At 38.6% G+C, this 18,687-nt stretch overlaps 1 protein-coding gene across 1 annotated transcript in view; it reads right to left on the bottom strand.

The window, feature by feature from the left end:
* The window catches only part of LOC107120989 (ryanodine receptor 2), a gene marked incomplete at its 5' end in the record, with an annotated part of 142,120 nt that overhangs the window by 75,953 nt on the left and 47,480 nt on the right, over nucleotides 1-18,687 (bottom strand). The window contains 6 exons of the mRNA XM_015423787.1: nucleotides 6,172-6,195; nucleotides 13,923-13,976; nucleotides 14,173-14,224; nucleotides 14,367-14,470; nucleotides 15,762-15,858; nucleotides 16,510-16,622. Coding sequence (XP_015279273.1) covers nucleotides 6,172-6,195; nucleotides 13,923-13,976; nucleotides 14,173-14,224; nucleotides 14,367-14,470; nucleotides 15,762-15,858; nucleotides 16,510-16,622 — 444 coding nt within the window. The remainder of the gene's footprint in view (nucleotides 1-6,171; nucleotides 6,196-13,922; nucleotides 13,977-14,172; nucleotides 14,225-14,366; nucleotides 14,471-15,761; nucleotides 15,859-16,509; nucleotides 16,623-18,687) is intronic.

Consider the following 18,687-nt stretch of genomic DNA (forward strand, 5'->3'; position numbering starts at 1 on the left):
TAGAAATTTCCTTCACACTAGTATTCACATTTCCTATGTGTAAATGCTCTTAAATGACATAAACAAAGCATGTGGGAAAATAGTGCCGTATCACTTTGCCACCAGAGTAGTCAGCAAAAGTTTGACTTCTTTTTTAAACCTCTTCCTATGAGGAGAGAAACAAAAGCAGAATCACACACAACCAAAACATCATTACAGCACAATTTCAACGAAGCTGCAGTACAATCTTCTTCTGCGTCAAATGTTTTTGAGAATGGAAGGTTTTTATTTTTCTACGTTTCATTTTTTAGACCCAACAATCTTTTTTCTCTATTCTACTGCAAATATACTTATCAATTTTTGCCATAGTATTAATAAAGTTAATGGGAAAACCCCCCCAAATTTGAAGCCTCTCCCCTTTAATCTGAAGTGGCTTGACACCAAATATATGGGCAATTCATCAAGACTGTTTTCAAGGTGCTTGAAATCTGAGAACTCAAGCAAAGGCTTAAACATTGTAATTATTAGCAGCATGTTTTATCAGATATTAGATTAACATCCTGAGCACACTCCTGTGTGGGGGAACTTTTCCCCTTCCCACAAAAAATGCACATTTGTCTCTGGGAGTTCTGAAAAGATGTGGTACAGTCAGAAATTTGTCAAAATATTGTAAAAATAATATTTTTATTAAAATGCTTTTCATCTCATTATTCTTGCTGCTCTGTGCTTAATTTTTATGTGTTATCTGCTTTCTAAAACTCTCTGAACTAAAAACAAAAAATAATAAATTTTGTTTTCACTCTTATTTAAATACACTGAAAAAACCAAAAGATCTACTGATTGTCATGAATTTTGAAATCCATATATGACTGTAAGGCAATGATTAATGTATTAAAGATTTTACATGCTGTGTTTTATAACCTAAATGATTTCAGTTTGCCCTAATATGAAACTGATCTCCAAATACAACAGTTTGAAAGAAGTTTATTTATATAATGCCTAACAATCTGGATAGTGGTGGTGCACGTTCAGGAATGGTATGGGGGCCAATTTTTAGTGTCAACTTGGGTACCAGCAAACATCTGAGAGATGAGAAACACTGCAACACACAAAGTAAGGCCCAAATAAATGTATTATAGGATGCTGGAGAGAGAGATTCGGGAGAAAGTTGGGTCAGTGGTTGCTGAAGAGCACCGGCTGAGGCAGTTAAGGGACACAGGTGCCAGGCCACTGATCAAAGTGACCAAAAGGGAGACAGAAAAAAAACAACAACTTCTGATTCCAACCACTTATAAATCATAGTGCAGAAAGAAGGAAGAGGAAGTGGGAGCAGGCCATAGACGGGGGGGGGGGTTAAGTCAGTTTCAATAAAATACAAAATCCCCTCTAGGATAACGCAGGATTTCAAAATACAAAAGTAATTCTTCAGGGCATAAATTACAACTAATAAGAGTGGTGAATAATACTAAATTAAGAGATTATTTTAGAATATTTATATCCTCCTTTTTTAGAGCCCTGAGGTGGTTTATACAAGATTACAAAACTATACCTACTTAGTCTATGATCATCCTAAAAACCTTCAAATCAATCTGCTTTTCTTTTGCTGTAGAAGATGTTTAAAATAATGACTGTACAAGAACTTCATCCATCTGACTATGAATACTCAAGATAATTAAAACTAAAAAAAGAAAGAATAAAAACAATAAAGTATCATCAAATAAACAAAAAACAACCTCATTAGCACAAAAATTAATATGCCTGTGTGCTGGAGAATTGTTCCTCATAAAGTTGTTATTTATGGGGGAAAAACAGTTCTTGGATGGTACAATATGGGATCAATTTGTGCATTAATAGAATAAAGGAACATGTTTTACAAAGTCCTCGTTTACTTGTAATAGCCTCTATAAAAAGGCAGTGAGCTCCCTTCCTGGAAAGATAATGCAGTAGCCATATTGCTTGCTGTCCCTGTTTTCATATGAGGCTACTTGCAAAGAGAATTTTTTATCTACTATTACTGCTTTACCCACTCTCGAATGGCTCAGCTGCCTTTCAATTTGCTCTTGCTTTCACCTGAAAATGGGCAGACATGTCCACCCCATGAAGAGTTACAGATTGAGGGAGAATGAGAGTCTGCCCTTTGGATGTACCAAAACAGAGACTGTCTGCCCTTTGGATGTACCAAAACAGAGAGAGAATACGTAGACCGTTATCAACATTAATCCAGTGATCACATTGCTAGATGATATTATTGGCTAATAACAAGGTACTGTCAATTTTGTTAGGAGAGACCCAAATGTCAGATTCTGCTCATAATAGTAGGACAGAGTGGATCACTTTGAAACAGATACTCAGAATATGTAGCAGCTCAAGGAATTGGTATATTTTGATGCAAAATTATTAAGGCTTCAATCCTAAAACACTTTCCTGGGAGTAAGCCCCATTAAATTTACCTGTTTAGGATTGCTTCTTAAATTACTTATTATCTGAAAAAATTGCATTGTGAAAAATTAAGAATAAGTGGACAGTAAAAACTTTGCCATAGTCATTATGGAATCATATGGGGTTTTTTCCCCCTTGGGAATTAGGCTGCTGTATAAAAATAAACTAAAAAACTTTACCCTCTCATACACAGGGAGATCAGATGACAGAAACAAACAATCATATTTTACTGTACAAAGTTTGATACTAGACAAAATGGCATGTCACTGCATTTTTTTCCAGCTATTTTTACAATATACACTCTCTACAGTTTCTTAAACTTCTAAAAGATCTGGTTAAGTACCACGTCCTTTAGATGAAAGGTCAAAGGTTGACAGTAGGCCACCTTCTGGTGGAACTCCTAGTGCCTGCTGGTTGCTGAGATCCTTTCAAACAGTGTTGGATTAGAGGCACCTTGGTCTAATCCAGCAAGGCACTTCTTATGTTCTTATGGGAGACTGCATTAAAAGATAGTCCTTCATACCAAATAGCTATTCCTTAACTGTTAAGAGATCCTGATCCTGAGTATACAGTCTTGATTTATAAATCTAAAGCATATCAGAAAAATAATGTGGATTCTAATGAATACTAAGGTAGATAATGTAACTCTAGTCTGTCTTGCTTTAAAATCATGGAGAAATCTTGACAGAAAAATGAACTATCTTCACAAAATATATACTACGCATGAGAAAGAGTTTAGATTGAGGAATCAGTGCTTGGAAACAAGTATTTTTATCTCTATCTTCACACAAGAAAGTTGTTTTTGAAGAGGCAATCATCACACAACATAAGAGTGGATATAGTAAACAAATGTAAAATAAATATTAAAGGGGAAAATCCAAATAGAATACGTTAGGTCTTAGAAAAACTAATTGATAATTATAAATAAGTAAACTTATTCTATACGTTTATTATACTTCTATGACCAAGGGTGAACGGGAGTAAAAATTGGAACAAATAACCTATCTAGTGCATTATCAGGGAATGGTGTTGCTGTTCTGTTATTAAGGAATAATAGTAGTTTGGATTCAAAGCCTTGCTTTTGTTTGCTCTGTGCTTTGTCCTCCCTCTGCGTGTGGGAGGGTTGTCCCTCTGCTGCAGATAATCTTCCTCTGGTATTAGGGAATCTTCCTCACCACTTTCATGCTCCCCATCAGTCCCTTGCAACTAGGGTTGCAACATGCTGATTCCATTCTGGGAAATTCCTGGAAATTTGGGGGTGGATTCCGGGGGGGGGGGGAATCATGCCATAGAATCCATCCACTGAAGCAGTCCTTTTCACCAGGGGAATTTATCTCTGTACTGTATAAAAGGTTTCCAAGTAATTAAAAACATTGATTTAGACTGTTTTCCATCTTTTAAATGTTCATATTCTGTTAATTTAGCCAATTTTATAATTTGCCAGTCCATACCTTGTTAATCCATTCCTTGGTTGAAAGATTTTTGGCAAAACACCACTTTTTAGCTATGATGGTGTTAATATATGGATATCTTTGTTTAGAAGCAGCATTTTGTTCAAATCCTAGCAATATAGTTAGGGGATTTTTAGGTACTGAAACTCCTGTTGTGTGATCAATTTCATTTAAAACTCTTGTCCAGAAGGTAGAAACAACTGGACATGACCACCACATCCATAAGCTCTAATGACAGAAGAGACAAGAAAAGCCACTTTGACCTGTGTTGCTGTTACTCCACACAGATCTTGCAATCCTGAAAATCAAATTTCTCAGGGTCAGAAGGAACTGCGGGGCGGGGGGGGGAGAAAAGCAGCTGTTAATGACTTCCATTGATGCGACTGATGGATTCAACTCACTGGTCTTGTGTAAGTAGCTGTGCCTAGGACCAGAGGAATATCCTTCCAATGGAAAAGAGTATAGAGAAGTGGAGGCAAGGCTTAGGACTCAAGGCAGTATAATGAGTGAGCCATTTTACTGTGTTAGGTGGGGAAGATGCAATTAGAAGCCTACAGAAGAGCTCAGACATCTTCAGTTGGGGCAGGGGGGAAAAGAAAATAGTGCTGCCTGCTAGCTGTCACTGCTTATTTTAGAATCTTAGTAGATGTGGTCACAGACAAACACAGGGATAATGAACAATGACTTTCATTCAGTCGACAAACACAGGGATAATGAACAATGACTCTTAAATTTTCAAGCAAATTTAGCTATTTTACAACTGTGAGTCAATCTGTGTTTATTGTTTAAGTTAAATGCCTTATTAGAGCACTGTGCAGGTACATAGTTTCTGAGTGGCTAGTGGTATCCAGCACTAGAAAGTGACATCATCATCACATGCTTCTGCTGGGTTCACTAGTAACTCAGAAGCTAAGTACCTGCATGTTGCTGCAGTAATGGCCCTGAAAGCTCTGCCACCGCCTTCCAATGTCTGCTGGTAAGGGTGCAGCCTTTCTTTGCCCTTTCAGTATCACACACCAATGGAAGCTGACATAGTCCTTGCATCCTAACCCATGAGCCACCACTTCATGAGAGATCAGAGGAGGTAACCCCAACTAAAGGGAGAGGGAAAATATATGCCAGTTGGTGTAAGGTAAGGAAGAATTTCTATAACTGTTGATTAAAACCAACTTAAGTTGCATTGATCAATTTAATGAGGTCATATTGGTCAACTTGAGATCTTTCATGCCTACAAAGAACTGAGTTGGTTTCTTTAAAAGATAAGAAAAGAAAAAGAACAAAGGCATCCTAACTCTTTCTAGATGAGAAGAAGAGAATTTGCAATAATATCCACCAGCACCTAGACTACAGAACAAGAAGCATTCTTTGAAATCCAGTTTTAAGGAAAGATTATCACTCCTTTTTCTAGTTTCTAACAGGAGGGAAACCACAACAATGGTACATAATACCTGCCCATTCATAACTTAACGAATTATATACAAAAAATACATCTTAAATCAGATGACTAAATTGATGTTTTAAAATGTAAAATTAAAATAATGCTAGAGTAGAAGAATGATCCAAATTCAGATTTTTAGAAAGAGAACTCAGAGAAGGACCAAGAAATATTCCTCAAACACTAAAATGTACAGGTCCATGCATCCCTAGTTTACATGCACACATAGCAACAGAATTCAAAAGGCATCTCCAAATAGCAAAACAGCAACAAAATAGGAGTATTTTACCAACAGTAGGAACCAAGAAGTTGGGGCTACAGCTGGTAAAAAGGGACCACTGGAAGTTATGAGGTCGGAGGTTATGAAGAAATGGTAAATTATTTTAATGTACCCTACCTGCTGCCACAATATAAATAGTGATGTTTGAGGGTTGAAAACCAATTCATATTATATCATCTGATTCATATGATACCACTAAACTCTATACTAATCTTAGTAAGCAATCATATAGGCTACAGTTTATCGGAAATGGAAATTGTACTAGGCAGCTTTCACCATCATAAACTGCATTTATATAGCAGTCCTTAGTTAATCCACAGATAGTATTGAAAGTGACAGAAACTAAATGAATATGTTAATTCATTCAGTTTAAGATGTTTTTATGTCATTTATAATAAAGGCTTAAAAGACTAAAATGACTAAAACATGGGGAGAACAGACAGAAAGAGTATACATTGCTCTTGGAACTAAAAACGCTCCCAAATTTGCTAAAACAGTCCTCAATAAACTTCTCCAAGATGTTGGGTCTAACAAAACTAAGTGTAACAAGATTAGACCCACATAGATACACACACACATTATTTTACCTTGCTGCGTTGAGATCCTGTGACCTTAAGGAAAGGCGAGGATAAGAAGTGAAATAGCAATAAGTGTCCAAAATACTCTGATTACAACTGAATAACCAAATGCATATTCTAAATTGTACTTCCTGGGGGGGGGAATTATCCTTTGTTTCCACATAGTCCTTATTGTAACTCTAAACAAACACCGAAACAAATTAGAAAATAAACAGGTTGCTTACCTGACACTGGTAGATGGATAAGAGATCTGAGATCCAAGCCTGCACAATTCTAGCTTTGCAGCATTCTACAGCTTTAGCCCAAGAGCCTACTGCTCCTTATTTCTACTGAAGGAATGGACCCAAGTGAGTGCACATGCTATCAGAGATGGAACAAGAACCTTCCTGTTCATTTCCTTCTTAACTGTTTTCATGAGGTACCTATGAGCCACTGGAAATTCCAGAGAACACTGGGAAATGTCAGTGAGTTGTGTGACCCAGCCATTTGAAGAACACTAGGTACCAGTAAGCAGCCATTTTTCTTCTTCATATTCTCTGTGCTTTCACTCATAAGGGAGACAGGAAAGCTGACATTTTTGAAAGATGAAGCTGTGTCGTCATAGGAACAAACTATGTAGCACCATTTGATTGAAGCACCATTTGATGTCTGCTTGGGAACCAGGTGTTTGGGCATAATACTTGACGAAGCTGGATAACATAGTCCACCCTATAGATCTACAGACTTCTAGAATGGGCAGATATATCAACAAGGCTGCGGAGGTGGAGACACCTGTATTCAAGCAGCCTGTAAGTGCCTGTTTAGCCAATAGCAATAGCAGGGAAAACCATGGCTGGCATGGTCACCATAGTATGACAAGGATGCAAGTTGCATGGCCCTAATGGGTCTTTTCAAGAACCTGAGAGATCAAGGCCGAAAACAGACACAAGAATCCCTGGCCATCACCTTATGAAGCCATCTCCCATGGAACTAGAAAATGGCAACTAAAAAAGAGGCTGGAACACCTTTTATACAAATAAAACCTTAGGAGTTGGGGGCTTTTCAGTTTAGAGAAAAGGCAACTATAAAGAAGACAGGATAGAGGCTTATAAAATTATGAAGAGAACTTTTCCTCCACTTCCATGGCACTACAGCTCAGGGATACTCAATAAAGTCAATGGGTATTAGATTTGGGACAGACAAAAGGAAATACATCTTCATTTATTTAACTCATTGAATTCACTGAAATAGTGATGGCCATTGGCCACTAACATAGACAGCTTTAAAAGGAAATCAGAACATTTGTCAAGGCCCACCAATGGCTATTAATGAGACCTCTGTATTCAGAGACAGAGACATAATTCTGAATGTTAATTGCTCATGGGAGGCAACAGCAGTGGGAAGTTTTGGTCTTCTTGCATCTGGGTCAGCAACTGTGAGAAACAAGTTGTTAGACTAAATGGATTACTATTATAATCTGCTCTTGTGTTCCTACGTTCCAAAGAAGAAGGAAAACTGGCGAAAAGAAAAGGAAACTGAAGGACAGAAACTTCATAATTAATTACTGTGTTCTGCTAGCTGCTGCTAGCAATGCACTTAGAACAAAACCGAGCAAGTAGGTCCTCACTCCTTAAGACATTTTCAGTAATTCAAAATACCCCTTTAAGAAGGGAGGGTTCCCAGGCTTAAAGCTTTAGAGTGTTTCAAAGTTAGCTCTACAACATTGGCATAGATCCAATATGAATGACAGCCCAGAGGACTACAAGGATGAATGTATCCCTATATCCTATGGAATTAGTTTACTGTTCACTCTCTCCAATAATTTTCTGATTGAAAAATAAAATACGATATTAAAACTAACCTAACTTTATAACCCAATCTTCTCGCATAAGTGCATATGTGCTGCATAAAATAGAATATTTATTTATTTTATTTATTTTTCGAATTTCTACCCCGTCCTCCCGACCGAAGCCGGCTCAGGGCAGCTTACATAAAAATAGATAAGTTACATTAAAACATAAGTTACAATTAAAACAATTCTAAAACCATAATAAAGTACTAGTAGTCATTGTTGTTCTTCTATGACGGTAGCAGCCATTATTCAGAGTTCTCAGCTTGCAGTCAGCTCACAGTCCTTGCAGTAGTGGCAATTTCCAGAATCTAGGGCCCTCTCACATTCAACCATCCGATGTGCTTCATTGGTGGTGACAGTGGCTCCCAAAAGCCTGGTGGAAGAGCTCCATTTTACAGGCCCTGCGAAACTGTAAAAGGTCCTGCAGGGTCCTGTTCTCCTCTGGGATCTCATTCCACCAGGATGGGGCCCTGGTCCTGGTCGTCGACAACCTAGCCTCCTTAAGACCCAGGAGGGCTAGCCGGTTCTGAGCCCCTGACCACAGTGCTCTCTGGGGGACAGGTGGAGAAAGGCAGTCCCTCAGGTATGTCGGTCCCTGACCATGTAGGGCTTTAAAGGTAGGAACCAGCACCTTGAAACAAATCCAGTATGCTATTGGCAGCTAGTGCAATGCCTTCAGCACAGGCTGTATGTGCTCCCATCTAGAGAGCACCATCAAGAGCCTGGCTGTGGCATTTTGCACCAGCTGCAACTTCCGGATTTGAGACAAGGGCAACCCCATGTAGAGAGCATTACAGAGGTCCAGTCTCGAGGTGACTATCACATGGATCACTGTCGCCAGGTTGTTGCATTCGAGAAAGGGAACCAACTGCCTATTATTGCATCACCTCAGTGCAGGGCTACCAGGCCTCCCACTATGGTGGGAGGTCTCCCACTGGCACCCTTAATTGCCCACCAGCACTCCAAGTAGTGGCAGGAGAAAAATTACATTATCAGTGCAGCTACATCACTTCCAGGAAAAACCAGGGAGTGATGCAGGGTAGCTCCAAGAATCCCCAGAACCTCTATGGTTTTACCATACTGTTTCCAGCTATTCCTAGAGCTGTCCTGCATCACTTCTGCTTTCCCCCCAAAAGTGATGCAGCAGCCAGACAATGTCATTGTTCCCCTAGTCCCCACCTTCAACCCACCTGTCAGTTGCACAGCCTGGTAACTCGGGGGAGGGCTTTCTAATTTGATATAAGCATGAGTCCTGTTTGCCTAGCTAATTCTGTTATGTTCCTTCTTTTGTCTTTTTATATTTGTTCATAGTGTAGTCAATAATTCTGACTCTGAATCCTACAGTTCAACCATTAATAAATGAAAAAGTGCTCTTGAGTTGCAACCAACTCATGGAAACCACAATCTTCCTTGGTGGTCTCCCATCCAAGTACTCACTGTTTCCAACCCTGCTTAGCTGCCAAGCTCTGATGAGCCTGGACTAAGTTGGGCTATTCAGGCAGCTGCTTCAACGATTACATACAACAACAAATCAGTGAGATACTGGGTAAAACCTGTCAAACCACAGATCTCTTGCCTCATGATTGTCTCATTCCATCATTAGTTTAGGTCATCCTTGGAATTCTAATTATACGATTACCACCATTCTCAAGCACTTTCTGGGTACAGTAATTAAAAATGTGTGCCCTTTTATAAAGTTTCAGAACTGACATATTTGCACAACTGAAATAAATTTGTGAAAGAAGACAAAGAAGGAATAAATAACATGCAAATAATGGATAACAGTGAGTACTAATAATGAACAACAATTATAGGGAGAGCAAGAAGAGGCAATAAAATAGCAGTTCTATAACAAATTTGCCTAGAGTTGTACGGAGATTGATTGTGATATAATACTGTATGGAATTTTATTTATGTCTCTAATGCCTGGAAGTCGCACATGGGTGGTGTTGGTGTTGGACTTTTTTATGAAATAAAATAAATTTAAAAATTAAAATTTTTAAAAAAATTGCCTAGAAATTAATTATTAATGTATTTTTCACAGTTCCACATTATTCCTATATTACTAGTGAGGGAAAAGCAACACTTGGTGTTATTTTTCCTGCAATTTATGCGTAATCTACAACAGTACAAAAATGTAATTTCTTTCTCACAGTGGTCAACATTTTTTAATGAAGCAAATGCCACCATTATCATTATTCCTTCTACTAGTGACATTGGTAGCTTTCTGCCCAGAGCACAGCAGGAGAAACAGGGACATTAACAGACAAGGGGTTCTCAAGGTATATGGGAAAATATTGTTTTGTAAATTAAAGTTAGGAAGAAGTGTGGCAATTCCTCTCAAACAATCTGATGAGAACTGAGCATACTCATTGTCCTTGACCAGGCATGAAATGTTGAGGACAGTTAAGTAGCAAAAAGAGAGGGGGAAAGGAAAATAAATTGGGGGAGGTGGATATTGACCAAACAGCTTTTGTCATCTTAGAAGTAGGGGGGTGGAGGAATGCATGCTCTAAGCTGTACATCCTTATTTTCCCTCCCTTGCCAGTTAAGGATTTTATAAATTTTGAAGGATTCTGAGTGCTCTGAATATAAAAGAATCAAAGTATGAGATTAATTAGGACTGTAGCAAAAGTATTTCCTCCAGTCCAATTAACTGTACTCACCAAGGGGCTTTCTGCTGAAAAGACTCCTGAAACCATACTGACTTATAGCATCCTGGAAGTTGCAGTAAAATTACAGTACATAGGGTTGCCAGCTTCCAGGTGGGGCCTGGAAATGCCCTGGAATTACAACTGATCTCCAGATTACAGAGATCAGTTCCCCTGGAGAAAATGGCTTCTTTGGAGGAGGAACTCTATGGCATTATATCCTGCTCAGCTCCCTCCCCACCCCAAACCCTGCCCTCTCCAGGCTCCTCTCCTATAATCTCCTGAATTCCCCAACACAAAGTCAGCAACCCTACCAGCACATCATGGGGAATGGATTAAAAAAAACCCCTCCTTTCCTATGCTTAGGGATGCCAGCCCCCAGGTGAGACCTGGGGATCTCTAGGAATTACAGCTCATCTCCAGGCTACAGAGATCAGTTCCCTTGGAGAAAATGGAGGATGGACTTGATGGCCTTGTTCCCAACTGAGGTCCCTGTCTTCCCCAGGCTCCACTCCCAAATTTCCAGGTGTTTCCCAACCTGGATCTGGCAACCCTGCACCTCCATCCCCTGCTGTTGGCCAGGGGGCATCTGGAAACCCTATATGCTCCTCAGGATCATTGCTAGGAGAGTGGTTTTCTGTTCACTTGCCTGTACCATAGGCCTAATGAACAACAATACTAGGCAGCAGAGATTGACAGCTAATTGAACAAGAATCTACTCATCTAGCTCACCGGTATCATACAAATGCAGTACAAATGGTGAGACTCGCCTAATTTTTATTGCTCCCCATGATTCCTTGCTTGTCCTGAAATATTCTGTTATCTGCTATGAAAATGACCCCAGCAAATGGATTCCTTATTGATCACTGAGTGCATTCTTCTGATTACAGAAGAATGAGTATAATCAAGGGCACAGAGTTCAGTAGGTGTTCTAGAACTCTTTCAGCACAGAAAGCATATGCAATTTGATTGTGTATAGCACTACTGTACTTTAAATTACAGGATGTTTTAAAATATATTTATTTTTGTCCAAGGGCCACTACTCATACACAAAGGGACTGTGTGTGTGTGTGTTTTCACAAGGGTATATTTTTTACAAAAAAACCCAGTTCTCAAAGTTGAAGAAACATGGGACTATGGGAATTATATTACCTCCAGTGGTCTTTGATCTCAACAGACTCTATGAAAATGGGAAGTTCTGCTCAACTTATGCAAAAATTGACAGGAGATTTTTGGAGCAAAACTATGCATTAATGAGATGGAGCTGGAGAGATCTGATCATCCTTAATTAAGTCATATGGTTATTCTTTGTATTGTTTTGTAGCTTAGTCAACTGTAGTTTGAGAACTGTATCTCACTGTTCTGTTTCTCCAAACATTACATATGGTAGCTGCACTCATCAAAATGTTGTCTACATTCTACTAAAATTTCAGCAACAAAGCATGGCAGGAGAATTGCTGCCCTCACAGATATTCACCTTCCTATGTGAAAACCACAGTGGCATACCATTAAAGTTGATGTACCTCCTGAGATTTCTGGAGACAACTACTGTTTTGATTTCTATTTTGCCAGTGGCCTGGCCAAGTTTATAACAAAGTTTGAGTCCAGTGGCACCTTTATAATTAACAAACTTTTATTCAAGGTATGAGCTTTCATGTACATGCACACAGTGAAATGGAACTTACCAGTCCATACATATAAGGCAGAGGTTGAACAGCAAATTAGCATACAATATAATGAAATGTTTTAACAGATGCAAACAGGAATAACAAGCTAAGTTTATATGACCATATAAACCACTTCACTGTGTCTGAGGAAGTGCATGTGCACACGAAAGCTCATACAAATAAAACTTTGTTGGTCTTAAAGGTGCCACTGGACTCAAACTCTGTTCTACTGCTTTAGACCAACATGGCTACCCACCTGGATCTAATATTATAACAATCACAGACTTCTGATCTCTTAGATATTCTTATGGTGGGGTTAAAATTAATGGAATAAGAAGGTATGTGGCTAACAGGTTCCATTCATAGCTAGCAATGAAGCTTCGGTGTGCTGTGGATGATCAAATTCTTCAAATGTATTAAAGTGATATCATAGAAATCTGTTCTGCTCTGATCCTACTGAACATGTATTTATTGGTCACAGGTTGATATAATGTAGAAACCAGGAACTCAAATCACTTATGACAACTCCTCCAAGGTAGCTTCACAATCTCACTGCTTATTAATTATCTAGCCATACTGCACCTGAATGCTGATGGCACTTGGTGAGTTTTGTGACCTAAAAACAAGTTCCACTTCCCATGACAATAGACTGAAAGCTGTGGAGTTCCCTACAATCAGCCAGTGATAGCAATGAGACTCAAATGTGAAGTGCATACATGCATTATTATCCTTGTCCCTCTTTATAGCACATAGCAATTGTCTCTCTACGTATGTGTTTTAAGGAGGAATAGCAGTGATAATATATGCAGGTGTGGCTCACTTCTGATCAGCTACTTGGGTACCAGAGTACAAAGTAATTCTCCAAATGCAAATCTAGCTATCTGCACTGACATTTTTCATAACCCCTACTGTGTTACCTTTGCTGATATTTAAGAAGTTTCAATTAATTCATATTACAATACTGTGTCTTAAAATGTGGGCAGTTACAACCAAAGAGTCATCAGAAACGGACAGTATCCAAGTCCCATACCTGTATCTCTTGCCATCTCTAGGGACACCTAGGGAGTCGGGACCTATACAAAATTTATTGTACTTCTCTTGACCTATGAAAGCAAACCTCCCTTCTAATATACATAGGTGATGTATAAGATCAACAGACAGCACAATTTAATATTTGTACCTTACTTTTTAAGAGCAGGGGCAGAAAACAAGTGGTTGCTTTGTCTATTACAAAATTTGCATAGAAAGCCTTCTAAGTGGCTGTAATCATTTATTTATTTATTTAATTTTATTTATACCCCGCCCTCCCCGCATGCGGGCTCAGGGCAGCTTACAATATACGGGTGCAATACAACACCATGACGAAGATTCATTCATCAAATTCCTCACTGAAGCATATTTCGGAAGTAATATAAAATAATTTAATTCAGCTTGGCTTTTAGTATAACTATGTGGCTGAGCTTTAAACATGTTTGATCTGTTTGAATAAGAAAATGTCCATTTAGTTTTCTTGGGATTATGCAGAGAAAATCATGCAATAAAAAACACAACTTAGAAGCTATGAAATAATGTCTAATACATAAGAGGGAAAGATCCAATTAACAATCTTACTTCAAAACTCTTCACCTCCTCTTCACCTTCATCATCTTCTTCATCATGACAGCTCTGAAACCAAACAAAAACAATCACATTCACAAATAGCTTCTAAAGTCAAATGCATTAGTTTTAGAGATAAACGTTCTCTCACACACTCTCTTCTTGAAATAAAAGATGCACTTAACATATACATGTGGGTATTGTCTTTCAAATTACAAAAACATTTTATTTTTAATTTAGTAAACAAATAATGAGAAAAAAATACCTTTGCCATAATATCAGCATACGCCATATAAAGGTAATCTTCTTCCAATTTACTGTGATGTAGAAAAGAAAGAAGAAAGGGTTGCTATTATTATGGAAGTCACCAGTCACCAAGTCTTGAGAGAGCACTGATGTTCTATAAATGGAGATTTGGGGAGAAAGTGGTTAACACATATTTAAAAATATCCCCCTCACCACTTTTCAGTTAATGCTGTTCGACTGAATAATAAAATAAGTTGATGCAATGGATCAACTCTTTTCATGCATTCCTCTTCATCTGGTAGTTCTTCTCCAGGCTTCTATAGGGGGGAAAAGAACACAGAATCATAATATATAATGTTGCCTGACGTATAAAAAACATATAGGCTAGAGCTTAGAATTACAACCTTGCAGCCAAATTTGTACTATCAACATGGGATTGTTGCTCAGGACTGGATGAGTGAACAGCCATAAAACATCTTATCCCACAACCACAACAACAGTGCTACTACAGGACTGAAGACAGGCAGGCATATACATATTTAAAGATATTCTGTGCCTTGCTACTGGCTGTAGGATTTTGGGTATCTTTGAACAAGGTTGCCCCCTTAACTAAAAAAAGAAGAGTTGGTTTTATACCCCACTCTTCACTACCTGAGGGAGTCTCAGAGTGGCTTACAATCGCCTTACCTTTCTATCCTCACAACAGACACCCTGTGGGGTAGGTGGGGCTCAGGGATTTCTGAGAGAACTGTGACTGACCCAAGGTCACCCAGCCGGCTTCATGTGAAGGAGTGGGGAATCAAACCCGGTTCTCCAGATTAGAGTTTGACATTCTTAACCACTATACCAAACTAGAAAGAGGCAGGACTGATAATTCTGATAATTCTCTCACACTCTTCTTGAATATCTTTGTTGTCTTGTGCAAAGTGAAAATGGCCTTACTGCTAAGATGTAAAAGTGAGAGATGTAAAAGTGATTGCACCGCTTGGGAAAAGTGATCATAATGTTGTTGAGTTCAACATTTGTATAAATAAGGAATTGGGCAAAAAGACTGACTCAACCACTTTTAACTTTAAAAGGTGTAACTTCTCTGATATGAGGGGACATGTGGGGAGGAAACTGAAAGGAAAAGTAGAAAGGGTCAAAACCATTGGGGAAGCTTGGAAACTATTTAAAACTACGATCCTAGAAGCTCAAAAAATATATTCCACAGGTTAGAAAAGGCACAAATAGGTATAGGAAAAAGCCTGCATGGTTAACAAACAAAGTAATGGAAGCTGTAAAAGGTAAAAAGGATTCCTTTAAGCAGTGGAAAACTAGTCACAGTGAGGCTGATAAAATGGAACACAGGCTATGGCAAATAAAATAAAAGTCTGTGGTCAGGCAGGCAAAAAGGGAATATGAGGAGCATATAGCAAAAAACATAGAGTGTTGGACTGGATGGGCCTTTGGCCTGATCCAACATTGGCATCTCTTACGTTCTTATGTTCTTTAGGCAGCTCCACAAATTCCCATCTATTACACCAGACTTTTGAGTCAATCTGACAATAAGCTGCAATTACACATAAAACAAACCACAGTTCCCAGTTCCATGAACTCTAAACCTACTGCTAAATCTTCTATTAATGTATCTTCAAAGTAGTGGTCTTCTGTTTCAACCCAGGACTTTTCATATCCTTGAAGAAAAAGATTGACAGCCCGATGCCTAAAAAAGAAAATACTTCCTTTTTCATTTTATTCTAAAGTGCATAAAGACAAATTCCAAGTATATATAAAATTTCCCCTAGACTGGGCATTCTGGACTTCAAGGCTTGCTTATAGTGCCATTTGTAGGAAGATGCAAGCTGCCATTTCCATTTTGTAGAGCTTTCAGTTCTTTTTATTATCTCAAGTACAAGCACAGAATTAAAGTAATGGTGTTTGCCACTTGCTAAGTGTTCCATTTCCTCTCATTGTGTCATTCAAATGGTGTAAAATCAGGCTTTTGTTAATTTTGTTAATGAGATTTTTTCCTTTGACTCTTCTAGAGAGCTTACAAACCTTTTCCTCACCTCCAAAGTAAACTAATTAACAGCTTTCAATTTTATATATCTACACGATTTAGCTTCAACAAATCTCCCTCCGTTGTGTGTTAACTCCCACAATGTATTTTGAGGTAACAGTCATACTGATTTCAATGGGATGTGCCACCTGATCCTATGGATGTTTACCCAGTAGTAAGTCTCAAGGAATTCAATAGGACTTACTCAGAAGTGTGCATCGGATTGCATACTCAGAGTGCTGAACTTTTGCCCAATGGAACCCAGAAAATGCAATCCTATCCTCTATTTCTCCACTTCCATGAGATCACACATACCGTGGAAGGTTATACAGTGGTGCCATTCTGAAGCAAGCTACTACAGCTCGTTTTCTCTGTTTGGACAGAAGTTTATGCCATACTGCTTTTTTTGACCTCTGCGGATGCTCCACCTGTAGAGCAAATGGAAATGGAAATGAACCATCTCTTCTAGACTGATACCCAGATTTTTTTTAAAAGGACTGAAAGAAAATAAACACATAATATTTAAAACTGACAGAAGTATGCAAAAGTGCAGTGTCTACTCTAAGATGCCCTGAGCCTAAACTGTATTATCCCAAGGAATATATCTATTACTGTGACATCCTGAATTACCAGTTTTAAGAATGCAAGAAAACACCCCACAAAAAACATACAAAGTATTCAGACGGCCAGCCAAACATCATATAGTCCGTATTTTAATTACTTCATTTATAGACTGCCTTTCCCACTGAGACTCAAGGTGGATTATATAATATAAAAAATTCAATCAGACAGCATAAAACATGCAATGAACAATGCAGTAAGACGAGGATTATAGAACAGGATGAAGCACAATAGTTTATTATGAGTATTTTACAATGTTGCAAACATCTCAGTCAAACAATGTACAAAAATCTTATGGCCACGGTCTAGAAAATGGCTCAGCTGGATGCAATGTAAGAAGTCTACAATCAATTCTCTGGACATCATTAATTTTCTTTAAAAGCAGCTTCAGAGTATGTGTGTACATGCACATAATTTCTTTCATAGCTGTGATGGGGAGTTAACTGGCATCACTCCTCAAACTGAAATAATCCATTTCGGTGAACTGCTATTGTCTTCATGGCCCAGTTAAACTACTGTTCCCCACTCCACAACTTTGTTATGTCTGTACTTCCTGCTACTGGTTTGCCCAGTTCTAGTCCATAATCTATCCTCTGTTTCATAGATGTTAAGTTTCTCAGGCAAAGAGAATGGTGTTTCTTTTGTCTGTGAAGTGTGAAATAAATGTTAAACAACCACGTTATTACTAGTCTTGGTATTCACTTGTAAGATTAACTAGTACCACTTTTCTCTGTGCCTGAGAAAGCCTGTGATTCTAACTCAGCATGTGGAAACTACATGCTCCCCCAGCAAACAGAACTGAGGGACTTTCTGCATGGATGGATAGGAGCTGTTGGCTTTGTAGCTTATTCAGTGGAACCACAGACTGTACTCAGAATTAGGGATGGAGATAGAGTACTGTTCTTTAATAAATCAAACTTTTGTGCTTCAAAATGCATGCCAGTGAGGATATTTTTAGAAAAAATGTAACAGAGTACTGAATTCAGTTAAGACCAGGGGTCATTTCCTGCAGGAGCGCACAGGAGCGGAGCTCCAGCAGTAAAGAGCCCAGGGGGTGGGTTCTTTACTGCAACAAGCCCCACCCCCTGCTCCCAGCAGCCCTCAGTCAGAGCAAGAAGCAGCCAGGTAAGTTGCAGAGCCCCCCCTTTGGTCCCCCAGTCCAAAACAGTCCAGTGGCACCTTTAAGACCAAGTTTTGTTCAGGTACAAGCTCTCCCTCCTCTGCGAGGACAGATCTGCATGTTTCTCCCCCCCCCCCAATAGCTAGCAATCCAAAATAGTCCAATGGAGCCTGAGCGGTGGGTGTTGCCTTCTGACACATTTCCGGTGATGTCAGGGGGTGTGGCATATGCAAATAAGTTATGCTAATGAGTTATGCTAATGAGCTCCTGCACATCTTTTTCTACGAAATTACCCCTGGTTAAGACAAATAGTAAAGAGAAAGTCATTAATACACTGAGCTGTGAATACAGACACTTAATTTGACATACAAAAATTAAAGAGCATCCTCAGTATAAGGGATGAATATGTGTACTACAAAATAACTCTCAGTGTCAAACAGATTAAGTGCAAGAATTTCGAAACACAAAGTAAACAAAAGCAAAACAATCATGCTGCAGAAAAGGGAACCTTCAAAAAGAACATTATCAGAAATACAGGGTTAGGGATGAGAACATGAAACTGGGTAATCAAGACTATTAATATACAAACCCAATATGATCCTAAAATAATTAGCAATATGAGAACATTCTCTATACTTCCCATTTTGAAAAAATGCTGGCCCCGATTAGAGAATTTCTGGAAATAATAAATGAAATAATAATTGAAAGACCAAATGATACACTGTGTTTTACATATATAGGTAAATAGGGAG

Source organism: Gekko japonicus, unplaced genomic scaffold (assembly GCF_001447785.1).
Source record: "Gekko japonicus isolate JY-2015 unplaced genomic scaffold, Gekko_japonicus_V1.1 scaffold2175, whole genome shotgun sequence".
Lineage (NCBI taxonomy): Eukaryota > Metazoa > Chordata > Lepidosauria > Squamata > Gekkonidae > Gekko > Gekko japonicus.